General features: G+C 43.2%; 1 protein-coding gene across 1 annotated transcript in view; it reads right to left on the bottom strand.

Annotated features, from left to right (window-relative positions):
* Positions 1-2,797: 2,797 nt before the first annotated feature.
* DCX (doublecortin) overlaps positions 2,798-15,531 on the bottom strand; it is a 130,646-nt gene continuing 117,912 nt past the window's right edge. The window contains exons 6-7 of the mRNA XM_088028540.1: positions 13,087-13,181; positions 2,798-2,854 (exon numbers count right to left, since the gene is read on the bottom strand). Of these exons, the coding sequence (XP_087884666.1) occupies positions 2,798-2,854; positions 13,087-13,181 (152 nt within the window). The remainder of the gene's footprint in view (positions 2,855-13,086; positions 13,182-15,531) is intronic.

Below are 15,531 nucleotides of genomic sequence, written 5' to 3'. Positions count from 1 at the left end.
CCCTATTTCTATTTCTGTAAGGGAGAAAAATCAGGAGGTAGGAACAAGCAACAGATGGACTGTGTGTGTGTGTGTGTGTGTGTGTGTGCGTGCGCACGCGCATGTGAGCACTCGCGCACGTGTGTGCACGCACGTGCGTAAAAGAGGGAGGGAGGATGGGGAGAGTGGTGGCAGATGCTCGCTGAATGACTTGATATTTGCTGAGTGTGCAGAAGGTAACACAATGGGACTTTAGGGGTAAAACTGGATTGGGCAAAATCCGGCATGAATGACAGGGGTGAAGGCGCTCAGTTACAATTTCTTCTTCTGCCTTGAAAATGAGCTAATTTAAAATGCAATCATTAAAGGCTTGCATTTTGGAACAAGACCAAGCCCCCTGAAGTGGCAGTACAGAAATGTTCTCTTATAATTGATTCAAAGAAAGATGCAAAATCTAGTTTTATGACTGAAGACTGTTGGATCAAAGAAAATGTGTCCATTTAGTACACCCGCCACCAGTGAGGAAATGCTCAGGGAGGTAGCACAGGGCCTGGACAGGAGAAAATCTGAACTCCTCCTCTGGTCTTGATCCTCACCAGCATGTTAGTTAGCTGCCTCAGCCTCTGTCTCATCTTAAATGGAAGGAACTGGGCTAAATGAGATCTGGAGAGAGTGGAATCTTTGGGGGTCTGGCCTGAAGATTAAAAAATAGACCTTCTACCACCACTCTCTCTACCCTGCCTCTGCCCCGCCACCCCTACGATCCCGAGTACCAGTTTTCCCCAATTAACTACAAATTGTTCTGGGAGGCACTAAGGAAAACCTTGAGCTTCCAGAAGGAAGTAGGGGGTAAGAAAAATCGGCTTCGTCATGGTTTCCAACAGGCCTACACGTAAAGGAGAGGGGCAAAGAGAGATTCTCATGATTTGGGGTTCCTCGGGGACCAATTTAACCAGGAATCAGTACTACCATCATCAGGACTTTCCTTGAACCAAACATATTTCTTGTAGCTAAGGTCATCTGAAGCTTGTCTAGGAGGATCTGAGCTACCCCTTCCACCACCGAGTTCCCTCCCACATCAGCAATGCCACCAAGTTGCCACGGATCCACGTGGGGTATCCTGTAGTATCTCCTAATTCTGAAGCAACTGCGGGTGCACACACATACGCACACACACCCCACGCTCATTCCAGTTCAAGTGGAGGAACAACTGCAAGTCACTCAGGAGCCAAACCGCAGCCTGGCTGAGTGCTGCACCTCGCAAACTATCCGAACAATTACAAAGAAATAAGGAAAAAATCTTCATTATCTGCTAAAAGCAAACACAGAATTGGCATGCATGGCTTTCTCTTCAATTTAGTCGTCTTTGCCGTAATGGGCTATGATTACAGACAAAAGGCAGTGTTATGAACCGGTACCTCAAAGACTGAGAACTATTGCGAATGGTCGGTCCTTAGCAAAGAGAAATCCTCTCGAGCGTTAAAGACAAGCGAGAGGTTTCTATGTCTTCAGTATGAAATATCAGGATCACAGATAAAAAAAGAGTTGCTTAAAATATGCCGTAACATTTCCTTTAAAATATAATTAGAATGTCTGGTCCACGCTGAAATTATTAATGTAAGCATAACTGTTAAAAAGTTATCAAAAGACTGATTCTATTGAATTGGCCTCTGCTATTCATTTTGTGTCCTCCTGGAGGTTTCTGTTTGGCAGTGACAGCATGATTTCTAAACTACGTTATTCTTCTGCATTTTTTTTTTTTTTGGTAAATTTTCTGCATGTGTTTTTTAGACAAAAGAAAAATCACCAGTTTATAAAAAAGGAGCCTGAAGAGTTTGCTCCTGCAGTACAGACACGAAGTTTTATAAAAAGGATATTGGTTTTCTTGCTATAAAAAGCGACCGAAAGGTGTCAGACCTGAAAACAAATTCTCACAGTGTTTTCAGTGTTGGCTGTTTACAAGGCATTCAATAGACCAGAGATAGATGGATACCATACCGTTTGTGTAATAACTCGCTATGTTAGACAGTCTCCTAGAGGAATCGGGCATATGAAGTCCCTCACCGCCAACTCTTAATTGCTTATTGATTCCAAATTGCCCCACTGGAGAGATCGACAAGAAATTTGCTGTGCTTTAGAAACTCTGCCGAAACGCCTACAGTGTTTCTCAGTTCTGCCTGGTTTCTCTCTTGCTAGCCCTGCACCGGGGTCCTAAGCATCTGGTGTCAGAATTACAAGTTGCTGGTGTTTCTCCCCCTTGACAGCCAGAATTGGTGCTAGACGACAAACTGGAGGCTCAGCTGGGAGTGAAGAGCGAGGCTGGGGAGCTGCCTTGCTGCCCTCTCAGGATCCTCCAGCATTCTTGAGATCGGGAGACAAGGGGCACTTGTGTTTGTCACTCTTGGATTTGCCAATGAATTTCTTTCCCACATATGCATTTTAAGTGCTATGTATGTACACAACCCTCTACAGAAGGAAGACTGTCGTGTATGAGCAAAGTGAGACGGGAGAGAAATAACGCAGGCGCCTAAGTTTTCAATAGAAAGGTCATGGACTAGGACATTTTGCATCCCCGGAAAGTTACCCCGAAGGATGGTTATCGATCTATCTCTTATTATTGGTAACTGTGGATCAGTGGCCCAGAGGAGAAATCACAGGAACATAAACCCAACATATTACAGTGTGTTTTTAAAAATAACAACGACAACAAATAAAAACCTGAAAGCACCAATAGCCCTGTTGGACACTTGAGCAGAAGTACCCTATTGTAACGGTAAGCTTGGATTTGTACTCTGGACTCTGAACATTCTCTGCTCCTTCACATGGAATCACCAAGTGAGTCTGAGTCATCCAAGGACAGAGGCAGGTACAGATCCTGTAAGAAGATAAGAGATAAAGTTAACTCCTTTTCTTGCCATCTTGGGCTCTGAAATGGGCAACATCAGATGACTGGGTTTTTTTTAATTCGTATTTTCTCTAATTTTTATTTTGAACTAATTACAGATTCAGAGGAAGCTGAAGTATCAGGAGGAATACTTGTGCTGATGTACCCTTCACTCAATTTCCCCCAATGGTAACATCTTGCCATTTTCCATGCACCTGTGTTGCGTGTGCGTGTGCGTAGTCCTATGCGATTTCACCATTTGAGTATATTTGTGTGCCCATCACCACAGCTGAGATACAGACCTGTGTACCCCATCAAAGGGCTCCCTTGCACTACCCCATTTAGAGCTACAGCCCCTCGTCTCCCACCTCTAAACCCCCCATGGCAACCAATGATCTCTTTCCCATCTCTACAATTTCATCATTTGAAGACTGTTATATAAATGGAATCATACGGTATGTAACCTTTTGGGACTGGCCTTTCCCATTTAGCATAATTCCCTGGGGATTCGTACAGGTTGTCGCACCCATCAGCAGGTTCACTCCTTTATATTGCTGAGCCACATTCCGTAGTGCGGTTATGCCACAGTTTGGTTAACTATTCACCCATCGAAGGGCATTGTGGGCTATTACAAATTAAGCTCGCTATAAACATTCCTATACAGTAGGTTTTCGTGTGAACATAAGTTTACATTTCTCTGGGATAAATGCTCAGGAGTACCACTGCTGAGTTGTATGGCAATTGCACGTTTAGTTTGTAAAGATTGCAGTACTGTTTTCCAGAGTGGGGGTACTCTTTACATTCTTGCTAGAAAAGTATTAGTGATCCAGTTTATCTATGTCCTCACCAGTATTTGGTGTTTTCGCTACCTTTTATTTTAGCTATTCTTGGGGGTTTGTAGTGGTATCTCATTATGGTTTTAATTTGCTTTTTCCTGATGGCTACTGGTGTTAAACTTCTTTTCACATACATAGTTGACATCTGTAATTCCTCCTCAGCGAAACGTTTCTTCGGGTCTTTTTTTTTTTTTTTTTTTTAGAGACAGAGCATGAGCAGGGGGAGGGGCAGGGAGAAGGAGAGAATCTCAAGCGGACTCCACGGTGAGCATGGAGCCCAACACGGGGCTCAATCTCACCACCCTGAGATCATGACCTGAGCCGAAATCAAGAGTTAGACGCTTAACCAACTGAGTCACCCAGGTGCCCCTCTTCGGGTCTTTTGTTCATATTCTTTTTTTTTTTTCTTTCTCACGTTGAGTTTTAACAGTTGTTTTTATCTTCTATATATGTCTTTGGTTAGATATGTGGCTCGCAAATATTTTCTCCCACTCTGTAGCTTGTCTTTCCATATCTCTTGCATGGTCTCTAACAAAGCAAAAGTTTTTTTATTTTGATGAGGTCCAATTTATTATTCTTTTTATTTTACGGATGGTACTTTTGTTGTCAAACCTAAGAACTCTTTGCCTAGCCAAAGATCACAATATCTTCTCCTATGTTTCCTTTTACCTCTTTTACACTTACATCTACTGTCCATTTTTTTAGTTAATTTCTGCATAAGATGTGTGGTTTAGGTTAGGGGTCATTTTTTGGCCTATGGATATTCAGTTGCTCCAGCACCGCTTATTGAAAAGGCTATCTTTCCTCCTTTGATTGAATCTGCGCCTTTGTCAAGAATCAGTTGTGAATATATGTGTCAGTTCATTTCAGGCTCCCAGAGAACTGCCAGGTCCTGAGCAAATGCTTAACCCAGAAAATGTAATCCATCTGCCCACTTGCAACTTATTTCCTGATGCTCTTCCATTTTGCACAGGGAATTAGGATCCATGGCTCCAGTTCTGACCCAGGCTTGTCTACATCTTGAGGAGCTGGGGAGGGGACATGATATTGGTTTTTCCCACTGTCCCCAGAGCTGTATTTGGAGGTACTTGTGATTCTTCTTGGACTTACTTCACTCAGAATCTAAAGCAGCGATTTTAAAATCTCTGTCTCTCTCTCTCTTAATCTCTCTCTCTCTTCTCCTTCGAAATCCTCTATACAAACGAAATTTTGTTTGGAAGCCCAATACGTAAAATAAATGAAAGTGTAGCTGTTGTGGTTGAATAGGACATGGGGGAGGCAGAATCTCACCCATCTCCAAATGAAGCAGTTTGAAAACCACTGTTACCATTCACATTATCAGCAAGATACTAAAGGGAACCCAAAAGTTTAGGGTCAACTCTGTGGATATTTAAGGGACCTTCCTTGGTATAATACAAAGAAAGAACTTAGGTAGAGAACTGTCCAAAAAATTGGAGCATACAGCTTCTCTGTGAGTCAGAGGAAAAAATGAAGATGAGGAAGGAGGAGAGGGACTTATTTATCTAAAGTTAAGAATGCTTTTTGCTGGTGGCACCCGGGTGGTTCAGTTGTAAAGCGTCTGCCTTCGGCTCAGGTCATGAGCCCAGGGTCCTGGGATCGAGCCCCGCATCGGGCTCCCTGCTCCGTGGGAAGTCTGCTTCTCCCTCTCCCACTCCCCCTGCCTGTGTTCCCTCTCTTGCTGTGTCTCTCTCTGTCAAATGACGAAATAAAATCTTTAAAAAAAAAAAAAAGAATGCTTTTTGCTATGGGGCACCTGGCTGGCTCAGTCAGTAGAGCATGTGACTCTTGATCTTGGGGTTGTGAGTTCAAGCCCCATGTTGGGTGTAGAGATTACTTGAAAATAAAATCTTTTTTAAAAAAAGAATGTTTGTTGCTGAGAAGGAAGGGGTAAGAAAATTTTTAGGCAGCTTCAATGGAAAGAGGAGCAAAGTATATTCAGAAACCTGAACTTTTAGTCCTGGATAATTAGTACTGTGACATTGAACAAGTCTTGGAATCTTGGTGTCTTCATCAAGAAAATTCAGTATTGGAAAGGACAATATGTAATGTCTCTTCCACCTCTCAGACTGTTATTTAGGACCCTCAAGGGACTATTTGATCATCAAAAAACACAAAAAAGGCAACTACAGCAAATAGACTCATTTCTCACCAACCCGCTATCCCTTCATGTTAAATCAGGGGCTGACAAACTTTTTTGTACTTTTACAAAGTACATTATTGTACTTGTACAAAGTACAAATATTGCTAGATAGTAAATATTTTGTGCTTTCTTTGCTGGCCACATATGGTCTCTGTCATGCAGTCTTGTTTGTTTGGGTTTTGCTTGTTTTACAACTCTTTAAAGATATAAGAAACATTTCTTTTTTTACATCGGGGGGCCATCCCCAAACAACCAGGCCATAAGCAGTATTTGGCACCCTTGTTCTAAACTACCAAACACAATCTCTTATAAAACTGATAAACAGGAAGTGCAAGGCTGAGGAAACAAGAGGGAGTTCAATAAAAACTGGTAAAATTGTACTCAGGCAAAGTGGTACACAATCAGGTCACATCTCTGAAGGGATTTTACTTCTCTTGTACTTGAGTAAAGCGAAAATTGAACATAGTCAAAAGTATCTTTGAGCTCTAAACTTCCAGAATGGCAAAGAAAGACTCTTTGAAAATCTGCTCCAACAGTGACACTGGAAAAATTGTCAATACCAACTTTTTCAGAACTCTGGAAATTAGCCAAAAGCTTTCAGCAATCCAAAAAGGGTTTGTTCAAGAAAAATGGCTGAATCTCAGTAAGAATATCAAAACTTTTAGTGCTTTAGCTTATTCTATTTCCCTTCTCCCTCTCCCCAGCTCCAGGGTAGCTTTGAAAACCAACAGCCTCTCAGTTCCAGTATCTGAACAACAGCAACTTAGTAGTGACCAGATGGTGCAGAATGAGTTGGGAGCTCCCCAAAATGCCCCATTCCCAGAGAATTGTCACTATTTGACCTGTTTGGTAGTTCCTTGGAAACTCCCACTTGTAGGGCTCTTTATTTGACCTGATGCAGAGCACACTCACTGTGAACCACCTTTTCAAGGAGCATTAATCAGCTGCAATTTTTTGAAATCACAGCTGCCCAAAGTAGAGGAAACTGTTGGGGCAAATGAAGCTCCTCAAAATCTTAAAAGGAAAAGCTAGAGAATTAGTGTCCTTAGGAGACTCTGAAAAGCTCCAACGTATTCACATATTCCCAGGAATCTCAATGACATGGCATATGTTCAGGACTGGGTGTATTCTGAGAAAAGACCTAAGGAGGTCCTAGACTCTCACCTCTGGTTGGCCTTGAGGCCCTGCACAAGCAGCAAATGAAGGCTAAGGAAAATTATAAACTGCCTGACAGAGCATTGAAATCATGCCCCAACACACACACAGACACACACAGACACACACACACACAGACACACACACACACACACACAGCATCTCAGCCAAGGTAGGGAGCCTTATTGGATCAAGGCATTTAAGAAAATCTAGCAAAATTATCCTTCAAGAATGCAGGAGAAAACAAGACATTCTCAGATAAACAAAGACAGAGCAGTCATTGCTAGCAGACATATCCTCCAAGAAATACTAAAGAGAAGCCTTCAGGGGGGAAATGAAACGACAATAGACAGTAATTCAAATCCACATAAGAAAGAAAGAACACTTGGTAAAAGTAAATACATAGGTAAATACAAAAGACAGCACAAATTTATTTTTGTAACTCTTTTCTTCTATTACCCAGTTCAAAAGACAACTGCGTGGAACAGTAATTACCTAAGTGTGCTGATGGACTTATTATGCATAAAGAGGTAAGTTGTATGTCAATAGGAGCCCAAAAGGGGCAGGGGAGGGACAAAGCCATACTATAGTAAATTTTTTTATGTTCAATTGAAATTAAGTTGATATTATTCCAAAGTAGATTGCACTAAGATGTTAATTGTACTCTCCAGGGCAGCCACTAAGAAAATAACTCAAAATAAAATTAGTAAAAATACAACAAGGAGATTAAAATGGTACATTAGAAAAAACATTTAACACAAAAAAGAGCAGAAATTGAGGAATAAGGGGACAAAAAAAGACATAAGACATATAGAAAATAACAAAACGGCAGATGTAATTTTTACCTTACCAGTAATTACATTAAACATAAGTAGATTAAGCACTCAAACGAAAAGGCAGAGATTGGCAAAATGGATTTTACAAAAAAACAACATGATCCACCTCTCTGCTGCCTGAAAGAGACACAATATAGAGACACATGTAGGTTGAAAGCAAAAGGATGGAAAAAAACTTACCATGCAATTAGTAATCAAAAGAGAGCTGGAGAGGCTATACTAATAACAGACAAAAATAGACTTTAAGACAAAAATTGTTACTAGAGAAAAATAAAGACATTTCCTAATCATAAAAGGGGTCAATACATCTGAAAACATACATGTGCCTTAACAACAGAGCACCAAACTACATAAAGCAAAAAATTACTTAATTGAAGGAAGGGATAAAACAACTCATCTAGAACAGCTGAAGACTTCAATACTCCACCTTCAGTAACGTACAGAATAACTAAGCAGAAGACCAACAAGGAAAGAGAAGACTTGAACAGCACTACAAACAATTGCACATCTATAGACTAGTCCATCCAACGACAGCAGAACACACATTCTTCTCAAGGGCTCATGGAACATTCTGCAGAACAGATCATATGCTAGGTCACAAAACAAGTCTACACCTGGGTCTGCTTAACTGACTGAAATCATACAAAGTATGTTCTTTGACTGCAGTGGAATTAAATTAGAAACCAAAGACACTGCAGTGGAATTAAATTAGAAACCAAAGACAGAAAGATATTTGGGGAATTTACAAATATGTGGAAATTAACCAACATACTGCTAAATAGCCAATGGGTCAAAGGAGGAATCACAAGGGAAATTAGAAAAGACTTTTGAAATAACGGAAAATGAAATAACAATACACCAAAAGTTATGAGATGCAGCTAAAGCAGTGCTCAGAGGGAAATTTATAGGAAATGTTCAGAATGTGCCAACTCATAGAAACTGAGTGTAGATCAGTGGTTGCCAGGGGTTGGGTAGAGGGCAAGGGGCTGTGACTACTTTTGAGGGTGATGAATACATTCTTGTACAACTTTGTAATTATACTAAAAACTACTGAAGTGTACACTTTTAAGAGGTGAATTTTACAGTATGTGAATTATATCCAGTTTCCTTCTGGTTCTAAAATTCTCTAAGTCAGATCATTGCATTTTGTGTTTTATTAGTTAGACCAAAGCAAGAGAAACGAGACAGACACTGCCAAGTTCATGAACTCCCTGGGCATCTTGGGGGCAGCGATACAGAAGGGCCTTTTCATTATGGAGGCCCCTCTGAGTCCCACCACACCGAACCCTGGGCTTTAGCATTCACCCTTGCTCTTGATTATTCATGTAACAGACCCTTCAGTGTAGTTGGTTGGCTGGTGGAAATAATTACAGGAGAAGATTATTTCAGACTTATATTTCAGAGGAAGGCAGGGGGACAGGCCTACGGGTAGAATAGGGAGGAGACTGCACTTGGAGTTGCTATGACCTGGGATGGGTAAGGTGAGAGGCAGGCTGTGGAGGGAATCCATATGACTAGTCTTGGGAATGAACTTCTGTACTTCTCTCCTCCATCCACTTCCTTCGTATTCAAAAGATATTTTCTTGTGTGGGTAGAACAATGTTCAGGAAAAGGAATTATCTCAACTCTGTGTTTTTCTTGATCGATATGTAGAAATACAGAAAGACACATATTGCTTAACAGTACAAATAATTTGCACCTGAAATTCATTTGCTTAGTCCCTTGGAGCCCTACAGAACAGAATGTTTTAACAGATACAGCTGTGCTGGTGATACTATTGCGTTAGAGAAAACAAAATCTTGGTCTCTGGTCCAAGGAGCTTATAGTCCAAAGGAAGTCAGAGAGGAGTTTTGAGAAACCTGGCTTCTAGTTTGGGTTTGCTTTTTCCCAAATGTGCCCTGCACTTTTCTGACGGCATGGCTTAATGCTGGAGTGCCCAATTCTCTTCACCAGCCATCAAAAGCCGACCCAGGCTTCAAGGCCCCACTTCAGTGTCACCTAGTCTGCAAAACTTTCCCCATCTCCCACCCTCCCCCAGGCTGAGGCCTTTCCCACCCCTCTTTGTGTGCCTATAGTCCTTTGGTCCGCTCTTGGTTACACTACCAAAATCCACTTAGAGTGGTGTCTGTGACTTAAGGATCAGGACCCTGCTTTATTCATCAAACTATCGATATCTCCAAGCGCTTATAGGACAACAGAAAAAAGGTCTAGAAACATAGAGGAGAATGTGTATTTAAATCATGTTAGTTATATTTTCAAGTAATATGTCAAATATATTCCCTTCCGATCTCCAGACAGCTCTGCAAGCCAAATGCCTTTAAAGGCATGAGTGCAATCACTAATCTGGAAAACATTTTCAAATAAACAAAAGAGTTTCCCTATATTTCTAGGCTTTTGGAACATCTTTAATGTGCTACCTTCTCCGCACTGTTGAATCATACTGGGGTTGTCTTTGCCCTTGGCACCCCCCTTTTACATTTGTAAGATGGAAACACTGCCTGACCTAGCTCTTTCGCAGTGTTATCGCAAGGGTAAACAGGAAAATGACTGTGCAAAAGGATAAAGCAGTATGGAAATGCAAAATGTTGTTCTCATTAATTATCCAAGGACTTACTTTGTGTCCATATTGTAGCACTTGAGTATGCGGACTTTGGCTAACCCCCTCACAGCTGCATTAAAGAGGATTCTCCATGAGCTGCTTAAGAGGGGAAGCCAAGTGGCTGATTACAGCTTAGGGCCTTGCCACAGCCATCAAAAGTTACCAAAGGGATGCTGGGACTTCAAGTTTGTTTCCAATTGCGCAGGAGGAAAGTCATGGCCTCAGCCACCTGCTTCCTGTCTCCACCATGACTCACACCTTTCAGGTCCACTTGGATGGAAGTTCAGATGAGAACTGCTTAGGCCCGCTGCCCAAGGACCTTGAGGGTGCTAACTAAGGCTCAGGTAGCTGGGTAAAAGGAGGAGCAAGAAGCCGAGTCCTGAGACCCAGGGGGACTGAGCCAAGTTCACAGAACTTTTTAGGTTATTCAGAAAAAAACAGTTCACCCTGCATCATTGGTGGTATTAAGCATGAAGCTGTTGCCTCCTGATTGGATGCACTAAGAGAGACACGACATCCTTCTATGACAATTCTGCCCCAAATGCAAAATAGGGACTTAATCACAAGGAAACACCAGACACACCTAAATCAAAGGACGTTCTACCTAAGAACTGGCCCGTACTCTCCATTTCTACAATACGCTATCAAAAAGAAAGACTTTTAAAAGTTGTCTCTTGAAAATCATATAATGTATTACATAATGTTTGTTTGCTTCACTGTCATAAAAAAAGAGTCATTTTAAAAATAAAAGGACTCACTGAAAATGGCACACAAAAAGCCTGCAAACCCAACCAGGAGAAATGATTTAACAAGGTCAGCACTCACCTCAACGGGCTTATGGACGATGGGTCCTCAGCCTAAATGAACTGAACATGTCAACTGAAAAGCTGAATGACTCAAGTGAGCAGGCCAAATAAATGCCCCAAGCTGCCCCATCCCTTTGGGAAGGTACTGATGGAAGGTGCTGGGGGCAGGTCAATCTTCTCTGAAGGGCAGTAAGGGCAGAAATGCGTAAGGCAAAGACACAGCAAGAAGCAGTGTAGCGTAGGAGCTTCTGTTGGGAGAGCGGAACAACAGAAGTAGACTACTTCCCATCTTGGAGTGTCCATCTTAACAAGCTTTGCTCAGAAGAATAACTGAAAGCTGACTGCAAGAGTAGTTTTCATCCCTGCTACAACCTCTAGGTAGCACTGGCCATACAGACAGTGCAGCAGATCGTCCTTTGGGGGAAACCAAATAGCTGAGCAGGACAATTAGAAGGTTCTGGTCAGGGTCAGTACCAGAAACTTAAAGGGGCCCTTACAGGAATGGAACAGGAAGTAGGAATGATGGAACGGGTAATGGTCAGATGAACCAGGAAATTAAAATTTTAATGTAGAGAAATGGGAAAATGGATGTGGGGCAGTGGTGTACTGTGGTTACACGTTTAACAACCAACTTCCTGAGGGAAAAAAACAGCAGCCTTGATGTGTAAAGTGTGCTGATTTCCACGGTGCAAATACTGCCACCACGGCTGAGTTCTAGGTACCAACATGGCGTCGCTGGCCACAGAGCTAGCGTGAACTGGCTCGGGCGTACGGGTGGTGGTAACCTGGACACCTGGCCTACGTCTGCCACCACCTAGCTACGTCACCCTAGTAACTTAACCTTTCTGGATCCTAATTTCCTCCCTTGCAAAAGGTCGGCCTCACAAGACAATGGAGAGAATCAAGTGAAAGTAATCTATCTCCATCTAAATTCCCTTCCAGCTCCGAACATCTGTGGTTCCGTGACGGAGCTGGCCACACTAGCGGCCTTTTGCTTTTTTCCATGTCACACAGAGTCTTGTGAGCAGGGAGAAGCTGCTCCTGAGTGTGGCAGATTTTCAGAGCCGAAACCACATTCACATCGCCTCAGAGATGAGGTTCAAGGCCGTGGACCACTCCCACTCCAGATGTTCTATCCAGAAGAGATTTCTGGGTGGGAATCTGCTTGGAAAGTGGGGCTAGCAAGTCTACAAGCTTCTCTTATTTTAGCAGGGTATTTGTTTGGAATGACTTGGAGGTGTAAACGGTGCCCAGGCAGGGCCAGTGCGGCACACGTGTCCTTTTCTCCTACACTGAACCAGAATCTGCCTGGGAAGGAAGCATACCTCCGAAACTAGGGTCTGTTCATATCTTGATGTCCCGCAAATCTAAAGGGAGTCAGTCACTCGGTGCTAACTTTAACTGCTGTCTTTGTCCCTTCCACCCACTGGTGCCTGGGGACATAAGTTGCCCTCAACACCCTCTTTGCTACGACTCTCAGTTGGAGTGAAAAGCACTTGGCTCATCCTCTGAGCCATCATTTGGCGACACCAACACCGTGAACTCAGAAATATGTATTTGGGACCTTTGTTACCTCTTCCTTTTGGGTAAGCGGAACTGGGAGTAGGTAAACGTGAGGGGGGTGGGGGAGGCAGGTGGTCAGAGAAATAAATGAAAGTGACTGGAAGCTTGGTCCCTGCTGGGATTCCCAGGGCTGCGAACTCAAGGACCAGAGAAGGGAGATTCTGGCCTTGCTGCATTGCTGAAGGAGATGGCAGAGCAGACCCTCACCCAGCTATTCACAGAAGTCGGAGTGCAAAGGGATTTAGTAAGGTATAAGAGACATAATACCTTGTGCTTCCGGAGGCTGCCAGGACTGGTGGGCGTGGAGATGGGTGACTGTTTAGACTTGGGGGTAGAGAGCTGGCTGCTGGAGGTCCCGTTTGCTAGCCCGAGGCAAGAGAAAAGGAAGGGATAAGAATCAACAGCATACAAAGGAACCAGTTATCCTTCCCCTCCGAAGACACTAAGAACATTCAGGCAAGGTACACAGACAACCAAGTGATTTGATGAGCGGAACAAAGGTGAGAAGAAACACATTCCTCAGAAAAGCCGGAACTGCAACCCTCAGTTAATTAGATCCTGGAGCAGTGCAGGGCCATAATCCGCCCACCCTCTCCCCTGAGTGCTTCCAATTACAGGGCTCTGGTTCTTTTCAAACCTTTCTCATATTCATTCCCAAGTTTGACCCTAACACCATCTCCGGGAGGTAGTCTGGGAACATAAGATTTTGTTTCAATGTTACAAGGCAGAAAAAAAAAAAAAAAGTGAGGCACAAAGAGGTTCTGTGCCTTACCTTAAAGGGGAAGGGAATATGGGTGACTGGGACCAGGGGCACATCCCCTCTGGTGGCAGATGATGTGGCAGGTACAGGACAGTCCCATGGTCAATCCCTCCACACTCTCTCCTTTCCTGCTCGCCTCCCTCTGCCACCCCCCCCACACACACACCCCCCCACTCTCTCTTCCCTGCCTCATCCTGGCTGAAAAGAACAGAAGGAAAGAAAAAAGAAAGGGAACCACTCAGGAAGAAGAATAGAAAAAGAAAGTGAAGGAGAAACAGTGTGAGACATAAAGGCTGCAGAGCAAGATGGGCAGGGGGAGGGGATCAAAAACGAGGGAGAGAAAGAGATCAGGCGTGGAGAGGCGAGACAAGGAAGATGGGCGTAAGAGATTGGGAGAAGAAAAGAATGAGGAAGTTTGAAACCGGGAGAAAGGCACAGAGACAGAGGAAGGCAGACAGCCATGGCCGGAGTCAGGGTGCACCCCCATTTCTCTCTAGGCCAACAAAATGCTGAAAAGGAGATGGTTTAGTATGTAACATCTTGTTACTCCATTGTGTTGGCAAATTGTTTTATATTTCCTTTGCTAATGAGCTTCTTCAAGATCCAATCATGTGAAAAAAAAATGTGGTGCATGAAATGGAACAATTAAACAGCTTTTGAGTAGATTCGTGTTTAGACATCTCATGCTAAAGTTAGTTTTTTCTTTTTTTTTTAATCTACGGACCAACTTCGTTAATCAGAGATACTCTGAAATGTGCTTTAAAAATAAAGGGATGTTTTTAAAAATATCCCAGAGGTATGTGGGGGCGGAGAGGGGGGAGGAAGAGAGAAACAAAAAGGAAGGGAAGGCAAGAGGAAGAGATAGAGAGAGAGAGAGAGAGAGAGAATAGAAAATTCTGAAAGTTAAGCAGGAGGATGACCTGAGTTAGTCCCACACATAAAGCCTAAATTTTGTATCATGAATATTTCCTGAGGCTATAGTTCCTCTCCTCCACGTAGGATAATGTTTCCCTTAGGTTCTGGAACCTGCGTATCAACTGTAGAGATGGAAGAGACACCAGTGGGGTGTTTGCTGAGTTTATCCAAGTGCAAGTAAGCTGAAAACTGGGCACATAGGTATCCACCATCTGGCTTGAGCTGTGTATTAGTGAATGCATCTCTCACCCACTTACTGAGAGGTCCTTCTCCCTGTCAGGGCTTCCTGAAAGTCATTCATTCATTTAGCCAGTAGTTACGGGGTGCTTTCTCTAAACCAAGCCAAGTATTGGACATTGGGGTTTCAGAGATGAGCCAGTCACTTCCTGTGGTGAGCCAGGCAAGAATACAGTGGGCTAAGTACTATGGCAGAACCATGCAGGGGTAATTATTACAGCCCAGAGAGGCTTTGAAATCAGGGTACTGGGAGGCACACAGGAGGAGGCAATGCCTGAAAAAAAAAAAATCTTGAAAGATGACCCTGGAATAATTGGAGACAAATCTATGGAGACAGAAAGTAGATTGACCGGTGCCAGGGGCTGGCCAGGGTTGAAGTGGGTAGCTGGGGAGAAATGAGAAGTGTCTCCTAATAGGTGCAGAGTTTCTTTTAGAGGGGTAAAGATGTTCTGGCAATCCTGGTGACCATGACACGGCTCTATGGCTAAACTAAAATCCATTGAACTGTACATTCTAAAGGAGTCAATTCTTATGTGAATTGTATCTCAATAAAGCCATTACAAAAAGATGAACTGGACCTGCTTAGGCAGAGGGCAGAAAGGGTATTCTAGACTTTAGGATTGTACCATTAGGGGCAAGGACACGGGAGTGTAACAGAATACCGTGTATTTATAGAGTACAGATAGCCCAAAATGGCTCAAAAACAGGGTGCCAGCAGTGAGTTCCAAGATGTGAGACGGGAGAGGACATGGGCCGTGGGGGCCTTTTGTGGGGCCTTTTTTTGGGGGTTTCGTTTGTGA

The sequence above is a fragment of the Eumetopias jubatus genome, unplaced genomic scaffold (assembly GCF_037043125.1).
Source record: "Eumetopias jubatus isolate StellerSeaLion01/CBP00866 unplaced genomic scaffold, mEumJub1_p1.0 scaffold_11, whole genome shotgun sequence".
Lineage (NCBI taxonomy): Eukaryota > Metazoa > Chordata > Mammalia > Carnivora > Otariidae > Eumetopias > Eumetopias jubatus.
The sequence above is the reverse complement of the archived record's forward strand: the minus strand, read 5'-3'. Positions and strand labels throughout refer to the sequence as shown.